Raw genomic sequence first — 27759 nt, 5'->3', positions numbered from 1 at the left:
ATTCCAGCACTTGGGAGGCTGAGACAGGAGAATCATCAGAATTTGAGGCCAGTCTGAGTCACATCCAAGAGTCCCTGAAGTACATAGCAAGATCATGTCTCCAAAAAGAGAAATCTAATAGTTAGATAGTTGGACAAAAAGGAGGGAGGATCAGGGGAGGTGGAGTAGGAAGATTTTCCAACCAAGAACGACATTATAAAGCCATAGATTTCTGGTAAAATACTTTTTCTAGGTTTTTTGTTTCTTTTAAGATTTTAGATTGTGTTTTGTTTTGTCTTGTTTTGCTAAAAGGATATCGAACTCATGACCTCGTGCTTGCCAGGTAGACACTGTGCTGCTGAGCTAAATCCCCGACCCCATATTCTCTTTAATGCTATAAAAAATAATGCTCTATGGTACTTCTTATAGACTAATGTATTCCTTCTATGCCTGACAGTAAAATTCAAGAAAAGAATTTAAAATGAAAAGTACATAGCTTTTTTCCCAAACAAAAGAATATATAGATTGTAAATGATAAAGAAAAGGTAGAAACAAAATTAAAACCACCTAAACCCCCTCTGATATACTATTATATGGTATTTAAATATTAGGCTGTTACTATATCTGTATTAAGAAATCACATATAGTTACACATGCTAAAATATGTAATTTTGCATACTTTTAAAAATCATTTTATTAAGCTATGATTGATATAAAGTAACTACATGTTTAATGTACTACATAGAACTTGGATGTTTGGAGATTTATATAAACATGGACCCATCAGCCATCATTTCCATCACCCTGTATCTTTTGACTCGAGAACTGAGACCTTGCACACTATCACCTAGAGATACTGACTTATTCCTGCCCTTGCATTGTTTTTCTGTTTCTGACTCTGTTTACTTCCTTCTGCTAACTGCTCACCCTGCCTACTAGTGTTTTCAGTTCATTAGACTTGTTTTGGCCTTGTTGACTTCATGGTCTCCTTCTAGGACATCCTTGGAAGTTTCAGGAGTGCTGATTTGGTGGTCATGAATTTTTTATTGTGCTTTTTGTCATGGAAAAAATTTTCCATCAATTTTGAAAGAGTTTTATGGAATAGATTAATCTGGGTTGGAAGCTGTTTCATATGAGGTGTTGAAACACTTGACGGCAAGCTCTCCTGGTCTGTAAGACTTTGTGTTAGAGGTCTGCTGTAAGTCTAATGATTTACCTTTATAAGTGACCTATTACTTTTCTCTAACAGTTGTTATGATTCTGTCTTGTGTTGGACTACTGGAATGCTCCATGATATGTCATGGAGAAGTTCTTTTCTGATTGTGGTTATTTGGGGTTCTATATATCTTGCCTCTCTGTATGTTAAATTCTTTCCTCATATCTGGAAATTTTTTCTGCTATAATTTCTGTAAATAGGTTTCTTATGTTGCTTTCTAAGTGTTCACTAAATTCAATTAATCTTACTCTTCTTTGAATCATCTAGTCACTGGATTTTTAAATGTTGTTTTTTTTTAAGATATCTCTGAGTATGTGGTCATCTGTATCAGACCTATATCTAGTTCTGAATCTGCCCTGCATTGGTCACTTCTGCTGCCCATTACTGTCATTAGACTTGTTAATTCTAAATCTGGGTGGATTCCTGTTTGTTACCCCTTATGCATTCTAATACTGTGCTAAACTGGTCATTCATGTTTTGTGTCATCCTTTTAGCTCAGCTGGCTTTTTGTGAGTGTCTTTTGTAAGCTCACTGATCATTTACTTATTAAGTCCATTACTTGTTTAGTTATATCTTCTTCGAGCTTGCTGAGCACCTTATTGATAAGACTTTTTATCTTCTTTGTCATTTCATGTAATTCAGATGTTGGGTTTTTCATTTCCTCCCTGTTAATTCCCCACAGATCAGCACTGGAGAGCTGGAAGTTTTGGGAGGCATTTTGTTTCTTTGTCTTCTCAAGATTCTATTTGTGTGTGTGTGTGTGTATGTATGTGTGTACACACATGTACTGAGGTTTGCACTCCAATTATAGTGAAAAGATACTGATGGTAGTGTAGAGATCTCTCTAGTGCCTGCTTTTATAATGCTACACCTTGGGCATGGATAACTGTGGACCTTTGCTTCTGTCCCAAGTTGCAACACCTCCAGTAATTGTAGAGGGGAGGGTGTGCAATTTGTCCAGGATCCAGTTCCCAGGAAGTGAACCACAGTATTGTTTCTGACACAAAGATAAATCAATTAATAGCAATAAGTATGACATGCTGGCAAAAGTGACAAAATCAGCAGCAACAATAGAGTCAAAGATAAATGGATATTGACATATGATAAAAACCAATAAAAGCTACCACTGTACTACCCACAACCATAGAAAGAAGTCTAAAACCATAGACACAGGTACAAACCAAATATTGACATATGCTAATATTTACTAAATTCAAGCACACCACCCTTAAAATAGAAAGTAATTCAACAATAACAGAAGAGTTGACTAAACATCTAAATATTAATAACTATTAATTGTTAGACTACTAAAGATGGAGGGAATGGGAAACAGAGGTATGAAAGAAGTAAAATTTGAAAAATTAAGCAAAGGAAGATGAGAAGAGAAAGTGAAATAAAGAATCCTATTAAGCAGTAAAAAAAATTATTGAAATTTGATGTAATAGAAAAGAATGAACATGAAAAAAAGTTATGCCCCCTTTATCTCATCCTCTCCCTTATTTATTAAAAAATTATTTAATAAAAAAAGAAGAGAAAGAAAAGCCCAAATCCCCCCTGAAAAAAACAATAAATGAAAAAGAAAAAGAAAAAAGAATGTTTATAAAAGTGTGGTTTCTTTCTAGGGTCTGCAGTACTAGAATCTGCTGTAAATGGGGAGGGATAGTGACTCACTGCTAAGACCTATTTTGTTCCCATACTCACAGATTTGTGTGTGAATGAGGAATCCTGCTCTACATTCCTTACTGAGCGTGGCCCGCAAATGTTGTCTGCCCTAAAGCTATGAGTACTCTGCAGCTTCCAGTTTCTGAGTTTCTCTGAGCCCCTCAAGTCACAGCTTTCCCAGCCTACCCCATGGGTTTGTCTTTATTTGGTGCCCACTGCTCCAGAGGCTCCTCTGTCCATACAGCAGGCTACGGCAACCATCCAAACTGCAGTGTATCCTTACTCACTTTGGTAGATGAGAAAAGAGGTGCTGCCGGGGCAACACAAGATGCTGTGCTAAGATGTGTCTGAAAGAACAGCAAACATGAAGGCAAAGTTTCTGAATTAATGAATCTGTGGTAGGAGCCAACATTTACTAAACAGAATTTAACAGGACAGAGAAGTCTTGATAACAGACCCATACGTTTGTTCTGAGAAATAAAAGAGATAATGTGTTGAAGTGCTGTGAAAAATATTAAAAAGGCAGCATACATATCACATATTTTATAATGTTACATAAAAACAATATTAAAATTCTAATACAATAATTTACAAAATCATTTTTGTACCATGTCTCTGTTATTAGTGTAAGAACTTAAATTTTAAAACAGTGCAGGTTTTTTTTTTTTGTCTACTATTCAAGAGTAAAGAAAAAACCTAGATATGCAACGGCAAGACGGTCTCTTGTACAAATTCAAACTGATTCAGACCATCTTCTGGGATCCAAGCTTAAGAATCTTCTGAGGTCAACTCTGGGTACATGTGGGAAGAATACAGTGATCCATTAAGTGTTTTATTGGGCAGGAACAGAGTATGATGGCATTTTCTCTAATACGTTTGAAGTTCTTGACTGTGGTATTTGTGTGTAAGTACTCTGAGCATGAGATAACATGGGGGAATTGTTTAAAAAAAAAAAAAAAACAATGTCCTTCACCTGCAATCACAATTCATTTTCAGTTTTTAATAAAATAGCATACAGAAGAAACACATTTCTGTTACATATTTAATTGTAGAACCAGCTTGCCTCCCTGGTTAGAAGCTGTGGTGTGGCAGGCTGCAGCTGTCCCAGGGCAAGAACCACCAGCAACTCCTGAGATCCTCCTCATGTTGGAACTTAGGACACTGGAAAATCAAGCAACCAGCTCACCCCTCTGCTAAGCAGTAGTGAGCCTACTGCACACGGGCTGAGAATCAAACATCCCACCTCTCCCCCTCCCCTGATAGCAAATGGGAGCCAGAGATCTGAGCATCTCTTGGGAGTTTGACCATAGGCTGTATACCAAATAAGTGGGATTCCCTTCTACCATCTCTTTGAAAGCAAATATTTTTATCACTTGCTTTGCTTTATTCTGATTAATGGTACTGCTCTATTCAATACTCTGTTTTGATAAGTTCTATAATGTTCTTTATTTCATTTTATTTTGCTATACCTGATTGAAAGAACAACTATTGTGAAGATAACGAGATATACTTGTGATACCTATTACTGTTATCCTGGTAACCTACTGTGAAGTACTGTACCAATTTCACTACACTGTCTCAATTGGCTTTGTTCTGTCTTGTTCTGTTGTATTTTATTACCTTCAAAATAAGAAAAAGTTTTTAAAAATTATGTTAATAAATGGGCTTGTGTTTGACAAGTCTTTTGTGAATTCAACAAGTTTAATGCCATATAGTTCAGATTCATGATCATTCATGAAAAAGCACAGAAACTTTTGTAATCTGTCAGACATTGTAAAGTTGGCTCAGTGATATTCTTAAAGTGTTGATTTATGCATATTAAAATATTTTAATTGTGAAAATAAATACACATATATGATAAATATTTAAACAATATACTAAAAAAAGAGGTCTCATTCCCAACCCAGACAATACTTCCATACTCCTGTGCCTGTTTAAGTTTCTTCTGGACTTTTTAAACAAAATCTATTCATATACAAATATATTTATACATACATACATATATACACACACGCGCAAAGAGACAGGTAAAAATATGTCCTTTCAGCCAAAAATAGGAACATAATGCATACATGGTTCACTAATCCATTTTTAAACACTCACTACCAGTACATTTGCATCTTTAGCAGTTTTTTTATTTACTTTTTCTTAATTTTCTGTTTACTTTTACATTAATACAAATTATTTGCTGCTATGTAGAATCCAATTTAGACATTAATTTAAAAAAATATGGATACAATATAAAAGAGGCTTATACAAATGACCACACTTTTCATACAAAGCAATATACAAATACGAAAATTCAATTCTAATGTGGTGCTGAAGGACACAAGACCTAAGCAACCCAAATTGCTAGTAGATACAACTTGCTTCATTATTGTATTGATTACTCAACATTTAAAGCTTTGTATTTCAACCTAAACATGTAGATCACTTATAATTTTTTTCAAGGAATATTTTCGCTGGGTGTGGAGGCACATGTCTATACTTCTAGCACTCAGGAAACTGAGACAGGAGGATTACCACAAATTCAAAGTCAGCATGGCCTACACAGTGACTTTAAGGCCAGCCTGACTATATAGTTAAGATCTACTTTTTGAAAATTTTTCTGTAAAGTATTTGATCCCACATTACAATTCTTATTTCTATCCACTGCTTCTATATGAAAGTCCACATTCAATTCTCTAATGTATAACATGGTGTGACTTCTCACCATGAAGTGGAACTTGTTAGAGGTTTCCTAATATTCTCTAAGTTTAGAATACATGTTTCTAACATTAAACACAACAGTTTTCCATTATCAGATTTCCACAACTGATTTCATTCATGAGTTTTTTCAATGAGTTTTCATGTGCTTGATAAGTGATGCATTTTGTTTGAAGGTTTTCCCACATTCATTACATTCATAGGGTTTCTCTCCTGTGTGGGATCTCTGATGTATAACGAGTTGTGACTTTGCATTGAAAGCTTTTCCACATTCATTGCATTCATATGGTTTCTCACCTGTGTGAGTTCTTTCATGTACAATGAGATGTGACTTTTGGCTAAAAGCTTTCCCACATTCATTACATTCATATGGTTTCTCCCCGGTATGAACTCTCTGATGTTGAGTAAGACCTTCAATTTGTTTAAAGGCCTTCCCACACTGATTACATTCGAAGGGATTTTCACCAGTATGGGTTCTCATATGGTAAGTAAGAGATGAGCTATGTCCAAAGGCTTTTCCACATTCATCACATTTATAAGGTTTCTCTTTTGTATGAGTTCTTTGATGTATAATGAGGTGTGACTTTTTGCTGAATGTTTTCCCACACTCATCACATTCGAAAGGTTTCTCACCTGTATGAATTCGCATATGTTTTGTCAGGGATGAACTATACTTAAAACCTTTGCCACATTCATTACATTCATATGGTATTTCACCTGTATGAGTTCTCACATGTTCAGTAAGAGATGAGTTATACCTAAAAGATTTTCCACATTCCTTACATTCATAAGGCTTTTCACCTGTATGAGATCTCACATGTTGGATAAGGTTTGAGCTGTGTCTAAAAGTTTTTCCACATTCAGTACATTCATAGGGCTTTTCCCCAGTATGAATTCTTAGGTGGTCAGTAAGGGCATGTTTATGACCATGGGCTTTGCCACATTGAACACATTCATATGGCTTTTCTCCAGTGTGAGTTCTCTGATGTACAACAAGGTGAGACTTCTGACTAAAGGCAATTCCACATTCATTGCATTCATATGGTTTCTCCCCTGTATGAGTTCTGTGGTGGTCAATAAGTCCTTGTTTATGGCTGAGAACCTTGCCACATTGATCACACTCATAGGGTTTCACAGAAGCTTGAATTTTTTCAGTCTTAGCAGATGATGTCTCATGTTTCTCTCCCATTTGGATTTTGTCTTTCTTAGTACAGGATGAATGATGATCATATAATTTCTTTTGTTTCTTGCCAGTTTGAGTTTTGTCACACTTATCAGAAGTATGGTTGGATAATTTATCAAGTTTCTTTCCAGTTTGATTTTTGTCTTTCTTTGTATCAGATAAGCTATGCTTTAATGCCTTCTTGTGTTCTTTAGCAATATCAGGTTTCTTTTTTGCAGAGTTTTTTACATGACCAAGTGAGTCTACATTCTGTTTCAAATCCTTTCCATGTGAATCAAATTTAAACTTTTTCTGTGAAGGACTATGTTTTGTACTCACATTTTTTTTCTCCAATGAAATACACTCACCGCCTTTCTTCTTAGTTGGAGTTTTCTGGAATGCACATTCCCTAATGTGTTTGTCTTGAGATTTCTCATTATTCTTTAGCTGGTCATCTTGATGAACTTCTAAAATAGAATTTAATGATATATTCTCATGAATTTTCAAACATTCATATAACTTCATTATAAGATTTAGAAATAATTTGCTATGAGGTGAAAAGAACTATCATGAAGAAATGTCTATATCATCTTAGATTTGAGGAGACAAATGTTGCAGTAAAGCCAAGAAATAAAATTGTTAACAGTGATTAGAAACAGGTTTGACTGCTTAAAAATATGACCCTGAAACCTTGGATCAAAGATGAAATAAACACAAGGACTACTATAGTTCGTATCTAGATCTCCCCATAAAACCTGAGGTGGTCATACGTAGGACTTTTCAGAGACTGGATCTGGAGCTAGATGTGGAGTGTGTGATGCTGTGATCAAGGGTGTTTGATTACTAAATTAATCTATTTACTGGTTTTCCATAGTTCTGGGTATGGATGGGGATGTAACTCAGCAGTACAAGTACCTACCTGGCAAGTGCAAGGTCCTAAATTCAATTCCCAGTACCAAAAAGTCTGCATAGCTCTGGGTGTGGATAATGGAAAGCCCTAAGCTGGATGTGAGTACTATCCACCCTAAGGGCATGTAGCCTGGATAGAATATAGGGAGCAGAAAGAGGTCTCTACATTTCTGCTTCACTCTTTGCTGCCTTCTACCCAGCATGAACTATTTCTTCTCTGTGATGGCCCTCTGCCATGCCACCCTGCCTTGAAGCCAGCCAACCAAGACCTGAAACTACTACAAATTGCGAGCTATAATAAACTTTCCTCCTCTAACTTTGGGTATCCAGTATTTTGTCTCAGCAATGAGGAAAGTAACTAAGCCAAGAATATTAATCAGAGAATAAATGAAGCTAAAAGACCTTGGGAATATAGCCAATATATTCTGAATCTCTCCTCAACCATAGATGCCCAGATCTAAAAAATACCAGTTTATGCATAATATTTAGTGCCCATGGCTTGTACTATATTACTCTACCTCTCCATATTCAGTTGTAAACACATCTGGTTCAATCCAATATATCCAATGAGACTCTTCCTCTCAAAAATGTAGCAGACTCTGATTAGGCACAGTAGCAAGAACTTGTAATCCCAGCTACTTGGGAGGGTGATAGAGAAGCATTACAAGCTTGAGACAAGCATGGGAAACTTAATGAGAAATTATGTCAAACTAAGAATTTAAAACACCTGGGGGTTTAACTAGTGGTAGAGTGTTTGCCTAGCATGTATGAGGTCCAATTCTCAATATCATCAAAATAAATTTAACTTCATTGGGTTTCCACTCACTGCTTAAATTTTAAAAATTATACAAGACAAGCACTAGTAAAGCCACAAATTCACTATATGACCAAAAACTCCTCAGGACAAAGAATGAAGCACATACACATAGAGAAGCAGAAATATAACATTTTATATGCTTAAATACACCACTTGTACTTTAATTCCCAGTGGCCTCCTAGCTCCCTGTTCCAGTTCCTAGTAAGATCTGGTTAAAGTATCTCCCCTTAGATTATAAGAGAAACACTGTAGAGAGGCTACACTGACTCCATTTTGTCCCAGGTACATCCAGTCAACAATGTTTTGGGAAAAAGTGCAGGCCTTGAAACATTCCCCCCACCCCAGTGTAAAACCATGAGGTCCTATAAGGACAAGAAGCAAACAAGTTATATAATCTAAGATTGTGCAATTTGAGTTTCTTTGTTCTTTATCTCAAGAAAAGCTGCTTGTCGCAAATAGATTGGAAAGTTATAACACTTTTGGGCCATGTAAAACTACACAGCTGGAAGGAAGGAAAACCTTGTGGCTTTAGTAAGTAAAGGAGTACAGCTCAAGATCAAGCTCAGAGGTAAAAAAGGTTGAGCAACACTCAGAAAGATAATGGGTTGACCCCCTAATCTAAAAACTAAAGGACCTAGTGGAACCCAAAACATACAAAGCATCCTGAGAAGGAGAAAAGTGAGAAATTGTCTAAAAAAGGCAGGCAGAGGACATTGTTAATAGTGTATCATGATTTAAAAGTCACAGTAGTCTTATCACTCTGTTTAGTTTGAATTTATTTTGTTCCGGTCTGTCTACTCATATTAGATTTGAGGGCACAGACAGTTATCCCAAAAATAGAAGGTTATACCATGGTAACTATCCTTAATTTCCTATTAACTTAAACTGAAACCCTGTATTACACACATTGTCTTATTATGACTGATCTTATTTGAAGCTGGTTTGTTAGACTGCTGTTTTGCCTTGACTGTTTTTATCCTAATTTGGTGTGCTTGATAGTAGCAAGTCTAAGAATAGAGGCAACTACTCTGAAGATGACAAGATGTAAAAGATACTCATTCTGGTTTGATTATTAACTGCTTGCAAAGTTCTACAATGTCTCCAAAGTTGTGTTTTTATTAAAATAGCCATGTAACGCTATGTTCAATTATATTATGTCTGATGATGTAGACAATTCTATTGAAAATAACAAGAGAAAGCATAGTAATTACTATAAATCACCTAATATTGTGGTCTTATATGTCTTTTTCATTTCATTTTTTTCTAGGAATTTGTTTTGTTAGCTTGTTATGATCTGTTTTCCCTATAATACAGAAAGGATAGATATACATGTAGAAATTCACACATGGGGAGAATTTTTAAACTATTTACAGGAACAGATTATATAATACAAGATGTAATGAACAGATACTCTGAAGAAGAAGAGACACTAAGAAACCCAATGCTAATCCTGTAGCATTATCATATAAAATCTAGAAATACTATTATTCACTGTTCAGAGTGATATTAGTCTAGTTTCTTATGTTCAATTTCAGCATACGTAAAGATGAGGACACCTTCTACAAACAGAATGAGAGACATTATGGCAGTCATTATTGACTTCCCCAGTGTCAAGTCTTGACGACCTAAAAGGCCTTCATCATCCTGTAATGATTTGATTAGTTCTATAATGTTCATTATGTATTCACTGTGTGTGAAGATGGGGACAACTATTTGGAAGAAAACTAGAGACAATAAGATAGACAGTGAAGATCTGCAGTGGAATTGCTTTGAAATCTGTGTTTCTTTAAATTGTTTCCTTATGATCTGTTTTGTTCTATTTTGTTATGTTTAATCTTATCCTCTTTAAAATAAAAAAATCAAAAAAAAAGTAAAAAAATAAAAAAAAATCAATAAAAGCTGCTTGTTTATGCTGGCCAGGCAGCAGCCATTAGGATGTATGACATTTTGTTTTCCTTTTGTTTGCAAGACCCCAACAATACACCCATGACCTAATCAGAATTCCTGTTTAATAATGCTATCTAAAGTAAACCAGAAAAGAAAATGAGTCTACTAAGGAAACTAATATATGACTGAGGAAATAAACAGAAAAAGGTGTTCCACTGCTGTTTATTCCAATGCTACTGATTTGTTGTGAAGAAGAAGAAGAAGAAGAAGAAGAAGAAGAAGAAGAAGAAGAAGAAGAAAAGGAGGAAGAGGAAGAAGAAGAAAAGAGGAAGAAGAAGGAGAGGAAGAGGAGGAAGAAGAAGATACAGTAGTAGTAGCAGCAGCAGCAGTACCCTACAATTCCTCAGTTCTCTGATGACTTTACAAAATGATACAATTCACAGAAAAGAGCTCATCAAACAAACCCCACAGCATCTGGATTTACAGTGCACATGCACTCCAACAGTTTGTCATGGAACAGTTTGTTCTCGTCTAGTCATGACCACTGCTAATTCTAAATGCTAAGTCTATCCCCACCTCAAAGTAGCTGCTCACATTCTTACCCTATACATTACAGAATTACATATTTTGAATCATATTCTCAACACTATCTCCCTTCTCTAAGACCATCACCCATACTCACAGGTATAGGCAGACATATTCACAATGTATGATCCAACTTCTGGTTGAAAGCAGTTATTGAACAGTGGTAAATACCAGTCCTTAAGTGGTTCAATAATATTTTTCTTCTAGGAAATTGGGGCTCAAGGGGCTGGGGATTTAGCTCAGTGGCATAAGCGCCTGCCTTGTAAGCAGGCAGTCGTGAGTTCGATCTCTGGCACCAATAAAAAAAAAGGACGAAATTTTGGCTGAAATAACACTTGTGCTAGCTAAACAGGGATATCATATGTGTAAACCTATAAATTTAAGAACTAAGGCTGCCATTTGGGGGTGGTCTTTTTCAGTTACATGTATAGCAAAGCAGATAAAGCTTCAAAGTGAGAATTAAAAACACTAAAAGAGTCCCCACAATCTGAAAAAGCAAAGAAAAAAAAGTGAACAGCCACTCTTGTGGTAAAGGGAAAATAGGAAAAAGTACAAATTGGACTTGATGAACAGACAGTCAGGAAATACTATCACTTTAATGATGAACATTTAAGAGATCAGCTTCTATGGAGTAGAAGGTGTTAGTAGAAGGTGTTTAGGAGGTGTTGTGAGATGCAGCACCCTAGGAGAAAAAGTGTAACAGAATCTCCTCCTAAGTATCATGACAAGGCCAGGTTCTCCAACGCCACGGATGATGGGGAAGATGAGGGCAAATTCTTTTGAGGGTAAAAGGATCAAAACTCAAAGCCGCTCTCCCACCCGGGGCCCAACTACCACCACTGGGGACCAGAAGGTGCACATCCAGCCGAGCGGCACCAGCCCTGCTGCCGCCTCTCCTGCCCAGGGCCCAACTACCACCACTGGGGACCAGAAGGTGCGCATCCAGCTGAGCAGAGGCTGGCCCTGCTGCCGCCTCTCCTGCCCAGGGCCCAACTACCACTGCTGGGGACCGGAAGGTGAGCGTCCAGTGGAGCGGTGGCCGGCCCTGCTGCTGCCTCTCCTGTCCGGGGCCCATACTATGACCACTGGGGACTGGAAGGTGCACATCCAGCTGAGCGCAGGCCGGCCCTGCTGCCGCCTCTCCCGCCCAGGGCCCAACTACCACCACTGGGGACGGGAAGGTGAGCGTCCAGCTGAGCGGAGGCCTGCCCTGCTGCCGCCTATCCCGCCCAGGACCCATACCACCACCACTGGGGACTGGAAGGTGTGCATCCAGCTGAGCAGAGGCCAGCCCTGCTGCCACCTCTCCCGCCCAGGGCCCAACTACCACCACTGGGGGCCGGAAGGTGCGCATCCAGCAGAGCGGAGGTGACTCCATCCAGGCCTGAAACTGTGCAAATTGAAGAAGCTTTAGGTCTACCTGAGAGGAGCCTGGCAAGCCTCTTTTAATCCAAGGGCTCCGCTGCCCAAGGAGGGAACTACTACAAGAGGAATTCCCAAGAGCACAGGACGTAAGAGTCAATTTACAACACAACCAGGGGAAACTCTGAAACAACACTTGAAACACAGTAATATAGGAAAATGACAAAACAAAAGACCAAAATGCAATCTCAAACACCCAACCGATCCCCCCAAGAAAGCCTAGGAGCCATGTACATAGAAGAAAATAGATGCCATATACCTGAAATACCTGAAACAATAGTAATAGAAATAAAGAAGCAGCTCTGGGAAGCTTTGAAGGAATTCAAACTAGAAATAATATATCAGGTAAAAGAAGAAATAATAAAAGAAATGAAGGAGATGCTGAACATATCTAAAGAAGACACAGCTAAAAAATGGGAGGAACTAAACAAAAGGATAGAATCTCTGGATGAAAAATATAAGAAACAAACAGAATATATAAAACAGATGCAAAGAGATATACAGGAAATCAAAAACAACACTGAAAGTTGTAAAAGCCACCTCAATGAATGCGAAGATAGAATTTCGGACCTCGAAGACAAGATTGCAGCCAGAGAACAGGAAAGGAAAGATCTTTTAAAAATAACAAGAAATCAAGAAATAACAATACAACACCTGCAAGATGACGCAAAGAAAAACAACATCAGGTTGATAGGGATAAATGAAAAAGAAGGAGACAATACAAAGGATGTCAAGAGGATATTTAGAGAAGTAATTGCTGAAAACTTCCGAAACATGAAATTGGAAACTGACATCAGGATCAATGAGGCATATAGAACCACAAATAGCCATAACCAAAATAAAACTACACCCAGACATATAATAATCACCATTCCAGAAATCGAACAAAAGAATAGAATATTAAAAGCTGTCAGAGATAAAAGACAGATCACCTATAAAGGAAAACCCATCAGAATAACAGCAGACTTCTCAACACAAACAATAAAGGCAAGAAGAGCATGGAGTGAAGTATTTCAGACCCTAAAGGAAAATGATTTCCAACCTAGACTGATGTACCCTGAAAAACTGTCCTTCAAAATTGATGGAGAAAGAAGATACTTCCACGACAAAGAACAGCTGAAGAAATTCATGATCACCAAGCCAATCCTGTGAAGAATACTGAAAGACAGTCTAGATACACTTAAGAAAAAACCACTTAACAAAGCAGACAATTAAATAGAACAGAAAGATAAAGATGCAACAGCAGAAATATAACATGTCACTAATAAACCAATATATAACACTTATAACCATTAATGTAAATGGTCTCAATGCACTAATTAAAAGAAATACACTGGCAGAATGGATCAAGAAACAAAATCCAACCATATGCTGTCTACAAGAAACCCATCTAACCCAAAAGGATACTCACAGACTGAAAGTCAAAGGATGGAAAACAATACTTCATGCAACAGGAACCCCCAAAAAAAGCGAGGGTAGCTATTCTGTTTGCAGGCAATGTGAACTTCAAACCAATAATGATCAGAAGAGACAAAGCAGGTCACTACATACTGGTTATGGGAAAACTTCAAGAGGAAGAGATAACTATCTTAAATATATATGCACCAAATTCCAAAGCACCCAATTATATAAAACAAGTAATATCAGAAATGAAAAACCAAATTAGCAGTAATACAATTATAATAGGAGATTTTAACACACCATTGACACCAATGGACACATCAACAGGACAGAAAATCAGCAAAGAGATAAAAGAACTGAATTACACCTGTGAACAAATGGAATTGATAGACATATACAGAGTATTCCGCCCAACAACAACAGAATACACATTTTTCTTAGCAGTACAAGGGTCATTCTCTAAAATAGACCATATATTAACTCATAGAACATATTTAAAGAAATGCAAAAGAGTTGAAATCATCCCCTGCATGTTATCAGGTCATAGTGCTATGAAATTAGTAATTAATGATAAAAGATACTGCAAAAATCCCATAAAAACATGGAAATTGAATATCACACTCTTGAGAAATAAGTGGGTTACAGAAGAAATTAAACAATACCTACAAACAAATGAAAACACAAATACAACTTACCGGAATCTGTGGGTTGCAATGAAAGCTGTCCTTAGAGGGAAATTTATTGCACTGAGTTCCCACATCAGGAAAACAGAACAAATACAAATAAATAACTTGATGCTACACCTCAAACAGCTAGAAAAAGAAGAGCAAGTCAAGCCCAAAGCCAAAACAAGAGAGGAAATTATAAAAGTCAGAGCAGAAATCAATGCAATAGAGACTAAGAAAACAATACAAAGAATCAATGAATCAAAGAGTTGGTTCTTTGAAAGAATAAATAAAATTGATAAGCCCCTAGCCAACCTTATTTTTAAAAGGGAAGAAAAAGCTCAAATTCATGCAATAAGGAATGAAAAAGGTGAAAACACTACAGACCCAAGAGAAATACAGATCATCAACACCTATATCAAAAACCTCTACTCTCAAAGGTTAGATAACACAGAAGAAATAGACAGATTTCTAGAAGCATATGAAGTACCAAAGCTAGGTCAAGAAGAAGTAAAACTGCTGAATAACCCAATTTCTATTCATGAAATCGAAAATGTAATTAAGTCATTACGTACAAAGAAGAGCCCAGGCCCAGATGGATTCACTGCAGAATTCTACAAGAAATACAACAAGGACCTAATGCCGACACTCCTCAAACTCTTCAATGAAATTGAAAGGGAAGCATTCCTTCCTAAGTCATTCCTGGAAGCAAATATTACTCTAGTACCAAAACCTGAGAAAGACCCAACTGAAAAAGAGAACTACAGACCAGTCTCCCTAATGAACACAGATGCAAAGATCCTCAATAAAATATTGGCAAATAGGATGCAGCAATTCATCAAGAAGATTATACACCATGACCAAGTGGGATTCATTCCAGGTATGCAGGGATGGTTCAACATACGTAAATCAATAAATGTAATCCACCATATCAATAGAGTCAAAAGTAAGAATCACATGATCATTTCTATAGATGCAAAAAAGCTTTTGATAAGGTACAACATTCATTTATGACAAGAACCTTACAGAAAACTGGAATAGATGGTCTTTACCTCAACATAATAAAGGCCATCTATGACAAACCAACAGCCAGTATCATACTAAATGGCCAAAAATGGAAGGCCTTTACTTTAAAATCAGGCACAAGACAAGGATGTCCCCTGTCACCGCTCCTATTTAATATAGTACTGGAAATACTAGCCAGAGCAATTAGACATGAAAGAAAAATAAAAGGTGTAAAGATAGGAAAAGAAGAAGTTAAATTATCTCTATTTGTAGATGATATGATACTCTACAAAGAAGACCCTCAAAACTCCATTGAAAGACTCCTAGATATAATAAATAAATTCAGCAATGTGGCTGGATACAAAATCAATACTCAAAAATCAATAGTATTCTTATATAATAACAACAAAATCACAGAGAGAGAAATAAGAGAAGCCACACCCTTCACACTAGCAACCAAGAAAATGAAATATTTAGAAATTACTCTCACGAAAGAAGTGAAAGACCTATACAGGGAAAGTTATAATACATTGAAAAATGAAATTGAAGATGATCTCAGGAAATGGAAAGACATCCCTTGCTCATGGATAGGAAGAATAAATATTGTGAAAATGGCCATTCTCCCAAAACTGTTTTACAGATTCAATGCAATCCCAATAAAAATACCATCAACATACCACATAGATCTCGAGAAATAAATCCTAAAATTCATCTGGAACCAGAAGAGACCTAGAATAGCAAGGACAGTTCTAAGCAGCAAAGGAAAGGCAGGAGGCATCACAATCCCTGACTTGAAGTTATACTACAAAGCAACTGTAGTAAAATCAACATGGTACTGGAATCAAAACAGAGCCGAAGACCAATGAGATAGATTGGAAGACACAACCACAACTACAAACACACTCAACCACCTCATCTTTGATAAAGGGGCCAAACAGGTTCACTGGAAAAATGACAGTCTCTTTAATAAATGGTGTTGGAAAAACTGGCTCTCCATATGCTGAAAACTAAAACTAGACCCATGCCTGTCACCATATACTAAAATAAAATCTAAATGTATCAAAGATCTAAATATTAAAACAGAAACACTAAATCTATTGGAAGACAAATTGGGTAAAAACCTTGAAGACATAGGGGTAGGTAGAGAATTCATGAACAAGACTCAAACCACATGGGAAATACTTCCCAGAGTCAATAACTGGGATCACATCTTATTAAAAAGTTTCTATACATCGAAAGAAATCTTTAACATAGTGAAAAGAAAACCCACAAACTGGGAAAAAATCCTAGTGAACTGTCCCTCAGACAAAGGACTTCTGTCTAAAACATACAAAGAATTAAAATAAATCAGACCCCCAAAATTCAAAGACCCCATCCAAAAATTGGCATCAGAGATGAATAAACAATTTTCAGATGAAGAAATACAAACGGCAAATAAATATATGAAAAAATGTTCAGCATCACTAGTCATTAGAGAAATGCAAATTAAAAGCACACTGAGATTTCATCTCACTCCTGAAAGAATGGCCAAGATCAAGAAAACCACCAATAACAAATGTTGGAGAGGCTGTGGGGAAAAAGGAACTCTCCTGCACTGTTGGTGGGAGTATAGACTGGTGCAACCATTGTGGAGATCAGTCTGGAGATTTCTTAGAAAGCTGGGACTGGCACCATTTGACCCAGCTATTCCACTCCTAGGCATATTCCCAGAAGAACTGAAAGCATCATACCACAATGATATATGTGCACCCATGTTTATAGCAGCACAATTTGTAATAGCCAGATCTTGGAAACAACCTAAGTGTTGATCAACGGAGGAATGGATAAAAAAGTTGTGGTATTTTTATACAATGGAGTACTACTCAGCTATAAAGAATGATCACATTGAGACATTTATAAATAAATGGATGCAGCTCGAGACCATACTTATAAGTGAAATAAATCAAACTCACTGGTATAAATACCGAATAGTTTCCCTAGTGTAAGAAACGATAAGAATACATGAAAGTACATGGTAATCATGATTCCCTGTCACACTGGTTTGAAGCCATATAATGTTTTCACTCATTACTTGGAATGGTTTTAATTTGGGTGTTTTTATATTATTGTCTGTGATACTACAAATGACTATTTTGAAGAGAATAAGAGCGTAATAGCTAGCGCTGATTTAATATCATCCTGTTTTGAAGCCCCATCAAGTTTTTGTTCATTTGTTTCCATTGGTTCTAACATGTGGTACCTTACTATATGTTAATGTATGTGATAGTATAAGCAAGTTTGTTATAGACAAAGAGATAATATAGAAATTCATATTTGGTTTCTGCTAGCTGGTTCTAAATTCCCTGCAACAATTTCATTCTCTTGAATGGTCTCACACTGTCTTGATAAATTTGATGCTATAGTATACGAAGTTAGACTCAAATATTTCAAGGAAAGAGTCACTATGGTAACTACTATTAATGTCAAGCTATCTGGGGGTGAAACACAATGATGGTTAAATTTTTCGATTCTGACCGGTGTTGTTATGTTGACACGTTCTTTTTTTTTTATCTCAGTCTCCCCACCTTTTTCTTCCCTTTTTTTTAAAAAAATTAATTTATTTCTTAGTATCTTTTAACTAAGGGAAAATTAAATTAAAAATATTGCGATAGATTATAGTAAATTTTTTTGTTTCCCTATTAACCTGATTTGAACCCCTGTAGTGTTCTCCATATCTTGTTCTGACTGATTTTATTATATTCTGTTTCGCTTAATAGCATCAAGTTTGAGGGTACAGGCAACCATTTGGAAGGCAACCAGATATTCTATGATGCCCATTATTATTTCACTATTATCTTCTTTGGAATCCTGTAAGCTCTCCAATGTGGTTTTATTGGTCTTATGTACAGTTTTGTTCAATTCTTTTATACTAGCTGATATAGGCTACTCTTTTTAGGATAACAAGAGGCATAATGGTAACCATTGTTGATCACCTAGTAATCCCCCCCTTATTTTTTTTATTTTTTATCTTATTTTTTATTTATTTATTTTTTTTTCTTCATTTTATGCTATGTCCATCCTCCTGATCTAAATGACTCTGTTTTGCTTTGTCACATTGGGTTTTTCTTTGGTCTGTCTTGTTTTGTTTTTTGTTTTTTGGCCTTTTTTTCAATCTTTTTTCTTTTCCTCTTCAAAGAAAAAGTTAAAAAAAATTGTGGAAGTAATGGAAACTAAAATGCGCGATTGTTAGTGTAAAAAAGAGGAAGGAAAGTGATCTCAAGGATATAACTGCAAGTTTATTTAAATGTGTAGGAAAGGGAACCATATTGCTGAGTTTTTCTTGGATCATTGAACAGAACTGACTGCAATATCACTGTATTAATCTCCACTTTGTATGCTTTAATTTTGTAATCTGGACAGCTGTTTGTGAGTTGATAATGTGTGATCTATTAACTGGTGAACTCTTACTGTATGTTTTTTTCTCTTGAAATTCTGTGTTGCTTCTAGCCTTTTACTGTCTTGCTTCGTTTAGTTTTGTTTTTCTCTTTAAATAAAAAAAAAAAAAACTCAAAGCCTTCTTGACATGTTAAAAGAATCTCTTATGATGGGTTGGGCCAGTCACAGCTGACATCTTCCCTTATCAAAAAAAGGTAGAATGCACTAAAAGAAAAATTCACATGAGGGAAAGGAAGAAAATCTGAACTAGAGAACTGATACAATAACAGGGTCACACTGGAGAGAGTAGAGTCTGGCAGTGCATTTGATTAGGGTTAGAAGCTTCTCTTGAATTTGAGATAGCAAGTGAAACATGGATTTTAAGCTAAAACAACTTTTACTTCAGAAACTAAAGTGTGGAACTCACTAGGCCCAGAAAATCATTGGAGTGAACAGAATATTCCTTTCTTAAAGTATCTCCAAAAAGTACATAAAAACCTGAACCCAGGAAAAGTTAGCAGTGATAAAGATGTCACTATGCTTTTTTCCATTGTAACACCATGCGTCAGGAAGAAAAGTCATGGTGGCCAAAACTGTAGTCATTAACAGCTGGCTCAGAAACTCCACTGGAACCTGTTGATTTGTCATTTAAAGGATAGGTCTCTCTTGTCTCAGGAAGTTCATGGGAATTTAGACAAATCAAGATCCAAGAAAATTTTAAAAGACGTGGTAGATCATATGAACATTTGTGTGATGTGAGAACTGATAAAAAACAAAACAAAAAGCAAGTGAGGAGAGTATGGTAACCTGTAGGACACAGAATAGAAGATGAGAGTAGACATTGATAAAACAGGAAAGGTGAAAGGAAACTCTTAATTCATAAATAAAGATAAAGTTTTCAATTTCTAACACCTTAACAAATACACTGTTCTAAAAGCTGTTTGATTGTTCTATAAGCAGAGCAAACAGGAGTCTATAAAGGAATTAGAGATGTTCATTATAAGTCACCAGTGTAGAATCAAGAGTTTACATTTGCATAATAAAGATCTTTTTAAGATAGACAGAAAAAAAGAACAGATAGTAAAAGACAAAACCTTAGGGACACTTCAGCCGAGTGAAAAGGAGGAAAAGATCATGAATAAGTAGTAAAGAAGCACTTAAGAGACAGGATACAGGCAGGGGATTTAGCTCAGCGGCACAAGCACCTGCTGGACAAACACAAGGTCCTGCATTCAATCCCCAGTAAGAAGGAGAGAGAGAGAGAGAGAGAGAGAGAGAGAGAGAGAGAGAGAGAGAGAGAGAGAGAGAGAGAGAGGATATGATATATTTAAAGTGGTGTAATTAGGTGGACAAGAAGCGCAGGTATGCACCAGAAGGTAAGTAGTGGTAACTTTAGTCAGAAATGTAGACAGAAGCATGGATTCTGCAGAACTTGACTCTAAGGGATAAGGAGAAAATGAACATGGCAGTGTGTTATAGACCATAGGCCTGGAGCATTTCAGAGTCAGAGGAGACAGATAGAAAGTCAGCAAGGGCAGAAGCATCATGCCAAGATACATGGAAATAAGACAGACCTAAGCATGTCTGAATATATACAGACATAACCTGATGCCTTGAGAAACTGAAATGTGGTTAGAGGAAAACTACGCATATAAAGAAAAGAGAATTTTCAAAATACCCACTGCTTTAGATAAGGTAAATAGGAATAAGATTACGAGAAGTGCTAAGAGGTCATCTGCAAGCTGAGCAATGGAGCACATGGTAAAGGAAATAATACTACATGGAGAAATCAGGCATCTGAAGGGCTGGTACTGAAGGTATAGAGCTCTGATTTCCACCTTTTTCCCTGTCACAATCTGAATGGTATAATGAATTGTATTATTGTACCCTATGGAAGGAAAATCCCTTCCAGTTCCTCCCTAATGCATGACCATTTGAATTACAGCACCCCTCTCCATGGAAAGATTATACACTCCTAGCCTGTTGAACTCAGTGGTGGCCAGATGCCTTTTGCTGACCAATAAAATGAGAGCTGGAAGGGATTTCAACCCTGTTATAAGCAGTGACTTCAAAAGCTATCATGTGGTTGGTTACATCACTCCCTTTTCCCTCTGCTATGAGACCAAAATTTGCCAAGGAGGAAATACTTTTCCAGCTTAGGTCCTCAGTAAACTGAGGAATTTGAGATTGTTCCTTAAAAAGCAAAATTGAGTCTAAGCTGACTGATAGGAATTATATAATCAAACTCCCATAATCAACACTGGCTTGCTAGTAGAGTTGACCCCACATGAGAACCTCTTATATGCCAATTCATAGAACGAAGAGATACTAGAATCTCCAAGCTTGGGAAATCTTTGTACTTTGAATTCTTCTTTCCCTATGAGATTATTATATCTTTCCACTGCTATTTCCTGGGTAAGAAAAACTTGTCTGTGGTCTTTAAGAAGAATTTAAGAATAAATAATTCTTTGAAGAATTTCAGATATCACCAAGAAACCAAAAACTTACTTCCACTGGCTCCTGTTTGCTTGGGTCTTGCTAGTTTACTTGGATGGGTTTGACTGGGTCTTTTCCTCTTCCCTGACCATGGCTTTTCGCCTTTTTCTAACTTGCTGATCATGTCTGGTTTGGGAGCTTGATACCCTGTTCATAGGAAATGGTAGAAATTTAGTGTTAGAACAATAATCTCAGAAATCAAGTCCTACTGTTTGCACTTCAGGGTCTTTTAAGAATACATAGCTCCTGAAGTTTCACAATGTAGAAGCTCATGTCCTTCAACTGAGTAGACCTTCTATTTGGAGACAGTGGTACAAATATCCTGTCCTGTACCCAAAAGAGATTAAACCTCTCTGACCCCTAAAAATCGAAGCCAAACTCATTAAAGACTTCAGGAAGAAATCAACATAATGAACACAGTTTGAACTGCAAGGGACTGTCCTTACCCGTTGAGGCTAGGTTGGTATAGTTCTCCAGCATCACATCCTTGTACAAGTCCCTTTGAGCAGGATCCAGTTTCTCCCATTCCTTCTGAGTAAAGGCCATAGTCACATCTTTGAGCGTCACTGATCCCTGTAATAACATAGTCCTGTTCAGTTTTACCCATATTCTATGAATGATTTGGACAAGATAATTTGTCTGTATCTTGACCACTCACTGCTGACTACATGGTTTATAGCAGTGGTGTGTATCAGTGGCACACACACTGCCACTAGCTGTTTGTTATCACCAAACACTCTAAAAGGTTTGCCATTGTTGGTCTATAGGATACCTATCCTCTGCCTAATGAAGTACTTTTTAAAAGAAATAAAAACTAACATATTTTCCTATTATAAATGTATTTATTTAAAAGAATAAAATCATATGAATATTAGAAGAAAGAAAGAAAGAAAGAAACAAAGAAAGAAAGAAAGAAAGACAGAAAGAAAGAAAGAGAGAGAAAGAAAGGAGGGAGGGAGAGGTGAAAGGGAGGGACAAAGTCTTTATCTTCTCTTCTATAACAATAGATAACTAAAGGCTATGAAGCAGTATCTACACTACAGAGTTTTAATGTAAAAGAATCAAGACTTTTGATTTTTATAATCAGTTGAAAAATAATTTTGCTTAGAAGCAAAAGTAAAACATCTTAGGAATGAACAGATACAGAAATTACACTACCTACATGCTTTAGATGTGAAGAAAGAGTGAGAGAGGAAAGGGGAGAGAAGCAGGGAAAGAGGAAAAAGGAAATCTTTAAAAGAAAAATTCAATCAGAATAAAATCTCAATTTAAGAAAGACTAAATATATGACAAAGCTCCGAATAGTAGTAAAGCCAGTATCATGTCTAGTTCAATCTAAGTACCTTAATAATCTGCTTATGGAACTGTCATAACAATATTGTTAAAATCAAGAAATATTATATAAAAAAAATAAAAAAGAATGTTACTGGGAGGAGTTGGAGGCAGAGGGGAAACTAAAGCATGATGAAGCTTTATAATAATGCAAGTGAGTGGAGGAGCTATTGGAGAATTTTGATACCAATAATACAGATTTAAATATGTTTATTTGACACTTAAAGATAATCTCTTACCCTTGCAGGCCACCAATCATGCATGCATCACTAATCCCTGTCAACCTCTTTAGCCATTTCTGTCACCTGTTTGTTTTAACTAAAATTAACCTGAGGACCCTGCTTCTTTGGAGTAGTCTCAAGTGGAAGTTGTCTTTTTGAATTTCCCATGATCTATGTACTTCAGGATCTGAAGATGAGGTAAATGATTACCTGAACTATTTCTCAAATCATCTTCAAAATCCCTTTAGAGTTATCACCAGACTTTAACCACTAGTTTCTCTTGATTCAATGACTTAATGTGAGTCATCATGTGGCTGTATTCATAGATTCAAGATTTATTACAGCAAAAGAATTCAGAACAAAATCAGCTAATCATCACACGATGAATTCCAGACAAAATCAGCACAAGCATTCCAGGGACCCCTCCCATTGGAGTCATATGGGATATGTTTCATTCTTCCAGAAGTGAGTTTTGGCAATACATCTAAAATGTAGTCTAAAGGCAACAGTTAAGCTAGACTTTCAGCCTGATTGGCTAAGGACTGAAAAGGACCAATTCAACAAAGCCAGCATCTCTACAGGTGACCTCCTGAGAGCACTGAACAAGGCTTTGGTTTTACTTTTATGTTGTTTCTACAGGAAAATGTCTCACTGCTGAGCAACACCAACTGAAATGATTACAGAACAGAAGCAGAGCAGTGGTTAGAGGGAATGGGAATCTCCAGCAGGACTTTCCAGGGCCATTCTACTCTGCTGACATCATAGTACAACTGTCTCTGTACATAACTATGATCATAACCACCAGCTTTCACAGGGAGCTTAGCTGTACTGTTAACCCATAGTTGCCCACTTTCACCCCAAGAGGTAGTTTCTTTCTCACTACTACTTATCCCGAGGAAATGAACCTTTCATTTGTCCAGAATGATCACCTCAAATCATCTCTTTAAGCAAATCTGAAACTACTACTTTGCCACTCTCAGCTAATGAATTTGTTTTATATTTCAAAAAGAAAATAAATTCAAACAAGAAGTACCTTGCTGTGCTATCACCAATTCCAAACCCTCATGAAGTATACCTTCCCTTCTGTTGAAATGAAAAGAATTTTTCCTTCTTCTCTCACCTAAGTCTAGTTTCTCTATTTGCACTCTCCATCCCAGCCCCAGCTGCATTCTCAAGAGGTAATTCCCTGCAATTACCTCTTTCTCTTTTATATCATCTACTTCTCCCTTTTCCTGGGATCACTTCCAGTGATGTTGAAAGTTGCGTTAATGTTATTAATTTAAAGAAAACCCTCTCTTGACTTCATTCCCCATTTAATGTGCATTGCTTTCCTTCCTTTACCAGCAAAACTCTCCATAATCATTATCTTTTCTATTTCTACCTTAGTATCTTTAACTCAATCCAATGGGATTTTATTTTCATCACCCCCCTGACAGAACTCTAATCCACTGAAATAATCTTTGAGCTACATCTTAGCAAAGTCAAGTTCTCCACGGTCATATTTTGGAACTCATAAGAGCATATGATGATTACTTTCATTATCCTGAAAAGCATTCTTCTCCAAGATTCTCTGATACCGTACCTGCACAGTTTTCCTCCTATCTCAGTGACCATACCTCATTCTCCTTCTGGCTTTTGTCCTCTGAATGCAAAAGTGACTCAGGTTTCATCCTTATACCTCTTTTGTTCCCCTATCTGCCTTCTCTTTCTACATGATGTGAGTCAATCTTGAACTATCATCTTTATCCTGCAAAATTTCAAATACAGTTCCCTAGCCCAGGCCACTCTTACGTTCTATATCATATATCTAATGGCTAGTCAACATCTCTACTTGGATATATACTGAGCAATTTGACTGGGTAAAACAGAATCACTTCATGAACCCTTCTCATTTCCTTTTACCACTCTGGTCTTCAACACTACTAACGTTTCTCAGAACATAGAATCATCATCCATCCCATTCCTGAGTCCAGAAGTCTAGATATAAAGCCTGATTCCCCTCTTCCTTTATGATCCATATCAATTATCAGTAAGTCCTACAAGCTTATACCCAGATGGATTCTGAAACTGATTTCATCTTTCCGCTACAACCTACTCTAAACCATTGTCAACTATTCCTTCTAACTACTGTTGTAAGCTTCTAACTGATTTTCTTGTACCTACTTTGACCTTTTGCAGTCCATCTTTCTCAGAGTGGGCATGGTGTTTTTTTTTTTTTTAAATATCAATCACACCAGAGGGCCTCTGCTTAAATTCCATAGTTTCTCAATACTTTCTCACTGTAATTATAGTAAAATTCAAAGTCTGATGCTAGTCACTAAGATCTGATAATCTTATCATTTTGACCTCACATCTTTCTACTTTCCCTCTGAATATGATCCAACAACATTAATCCTCCCCGTTTCTTACGCACACCAAGTTCACTCCTACCTCAAGCCCTTAGAACCTGGTATTCCTTCTACCTTCAACACTATTTCTTCAAAATTCTGCATGGCAATCTCCTTGTCGTCATTTATGTTGAGCCTAATTGTCATTTCTTTACAAAGGTTTTCCAAGACTAACTTTGCTAAAATCATACACTCCCTAATTCTAATAACTCTCTACGTTATTTCTTTTACTTTCTTCATAGTACTTACTACTGCTTGGAATTATCTTGTTTATTTTTGATTGTCCCTATTGTGAGACTGCAAAAATATAGAGGGAGAGATTATGGCTCTGTTCCTAGTGTATCCAGCACTTAAAACACTCCTTGGCACCAAATAAGTATTCATTTTACAGTATGTTCCTACAGGTTTCCAAACATTGACATCCAAATGTTCATCAACCACTAACCTTTGCAAACTTCCAGTACTTTATGGAACCCTACTACTATTTCCCAAATAGTTTTATCACAGATCAATCATTAATCTCCAGAACCCTTCAATCACTGATCCCTAACAAATCTTCCATCACTAAACACTGCAATCCCTAAATCCCCAGTCCCTTCAGGATCCTAAATCACAGAACAGTAGAGGACCTTTAATCATCAGCTCCTACTAAACCACCTCATCACTAAAAGCTCAGTGAACACCACCTAATTATCACTGATCATCTTTTCTCCCCAAATGACTTACAATTCTCTGCTATATCCACAGACATCTCAAAACTGACTCCCTAGGTTACACAAGCCACTATCCCACCCTATACCCAGGCTCCCCCATACCCATCTGAGCACACTAATCCCTGACTCTCAGCGACTCCCAATCAGACTTCCACAAACAGTACTGTCACTGACCCGCCAAGGCCTCAACCTCTGGTCTGGTCCTCTCCAGCTCTCCTTGTCCAGCCCCTTGAACTCCTCAACACTGCCCCCTTCCACAGTCCAGTCTCTAATCTCCACAGGTACCTGCAATCGCAGATTGCCACTGACATTCTAAATCCCTAAGCCTCACAGATCTTCCAACCTCTAACACATCACGAATGCCACTTCGGATCCCCCAGGTGTCCCAATCCTGACCTGTCAGTGCTTCAGCCATCACTATCTGCGCAGATCCCTCAAAATCAGCAGTCCATCCCTGACTCCACACACCCCTACCCTGGCACCGGCCCAAATCCCTCGGAACCCTGACCTCCCCAAAGACTCTCCCTCGGCGACAGCAATTCCCAAATGTTACCTTCACAAGCTACGGAAACCTGCCAATTACTGACCATCTGAGATTCAAACTGCCCCGACCCATTACTGCACTCACCGCGCCGCTGCACTCGGATTCAGATGCAGCCATCTCGGGCAGATGCCCGGCCTCGACCTTGTTGGCCGTTCCCACACTTCTGGTCCACAATCGCTGGCTCTGTCAGGATCCTGTTGCAACTGGAGGCCGATATGGCGCCCACCACCAGAGCGACCGCGGTCGTGCCGCAGCTGCAATGGCGGCTCCCACGGTGCCTGTGGGTGCGGCCATCTTGGGAGAGCTTTGCCGTACAGCTGGGGTGAGAGGAGCACTGGGAGCGGCTTCTGAGGCGGAGAGGAGTCCCTGAGGTGGTTTAGGAGCAGCGCCACACAAGCCAGCGGCGCCTGCTCAAGTTCTCGCTGCCTCAGCCTTGGCTCCTGTGTTTCGCCTTAATAATTCTGTTTAAAGAATCTAAAGTTGTTTTTCTTCATTAAGTCAGTACAGCGGGAAAACTCCGGAATCTCTGTACCTAGTGTGGACTTCAGAGAGCAATAATGATAAAAGAATTGGAGAGAAAAAGCCAGATCAGACAAACAATATTATTTTATAGGGAGAGGTTGTTAATCTATGGCATATTTGATAAATCCAGCAGCAGGTCAAGTGAATACACCACTCCTCCGTTAGAGCCCTGGTTTGGTGGGGGAGATTTCAACAGGATAACCAAGCAGCTGGAGCAAAAATAATTTACTGATATGCTCTTTCACATGTGCACTGCATTCACTGAACAATTATTTAGTAAGTTTTTAATCAAGCATGTGCTGTTGGGGTGCTGCTAGGTGCTGGCGCAGGCAGGGAGACTCAGGCAGCCTGTGTTCCCTTGCTGTGGGGCATACAGATTTTCCTGCCTGCTTTGCACCTTCTACTAGGGTGAATGAAGAGGTTAGTGGTTGCATCTACTGACTCTGTCCTCAGTCTTTTAATCTGACTGTAATTCTCACTCCTTATTCACTGAGCTCGTAAGACTCTCGTAGATGGTCTGTCTTAAGGACAGTTTCTGCCTAGTTCCCTAGTTCCTGATTTTTATGTGGTCCCAAAGATCACAGTGATGTTTTCTATTTATTTTAAAATAATCACAACGTTTTTTCCTAGTCTTCTGGCATCAGTCTAGGACCCTACAAACTGTGTTATAAATGAAATATCATAGTAAGACTTCTAATATGGCCCCCATTCTCC

General features: G+C 37.5%; 1 protein-coding gene across 1 annotated transcript; it reads right to left on the bottom strand.

Annotated features, from left to right (window-relative positions):
* Nucleotides 1-4539: 4539 nt before the first annotated feature.
* Zfp37 (ZFP37 zinc finger protein) lies at nt 4540-26815 on the bottom strand. The gene is made up of 4 exons (XM_063260627.1): nt 26608-26815; nt 21773-21899; nt 21339-21473; nt 4540-7192 (listed from the first exon to the last, which is right to left on the bottom strand). Exons 1-4 carry the CDS (start codon nt 26638-26640, stop codon nt 5694-5696), a joined length of 1794 nt encoding a protein of 597 aa, XP_063116697.1. The 5' UTR covers nt 26641-26815; the 3' UTR covers nt 4540-5693.
* Nucleotides 26816-27759: the final 944 nt, after the last annotated feature.

This window comes from Cavia porcellus, unplaced genomic scaffold, assembly GCF_034190915.1.
Source record: "Cavia porcellus strain 051 isolate PalLab524CR breed Dunkin Hartley unplaced genomic scaffold, mCavPor4.1 scaffold_1, whole genome shotgun sequence".
Lineage (NCBI taxonomy): Eukaryota > Metazoa > Chordata > Mammalia > Rodentia > Caviidae > Cavia > Cavia porcellus.
This window is presented reverse-complemented; position numbering and strand designations above follow the sequence as displayed.

Excerpts from the sequence above, each read along its gene's own strand:
- Zfp37 (XM_063260627.1), bottom strand. The coding sequence starts at position 26,640 with ATGGCTGCATCTGAATCCGAGTGCAGCGGCGCG. Across the intron at positions 21,900-26,607 it reads AATCCGAGTGCAGCGGCGCG|GGATCAGTGACGCTCAAAGA; the intron begins GTGAGTGCAGTA and ends ATGTTATTACAG. Across the intron at positions 7,193-21,338 it reads GCAAACAGGAGCCAGTGGAA|AAGTTCATCAAGATGACCAG; the intron begins GTAAGTTTTTGG and ends ATTCTATTTTAG.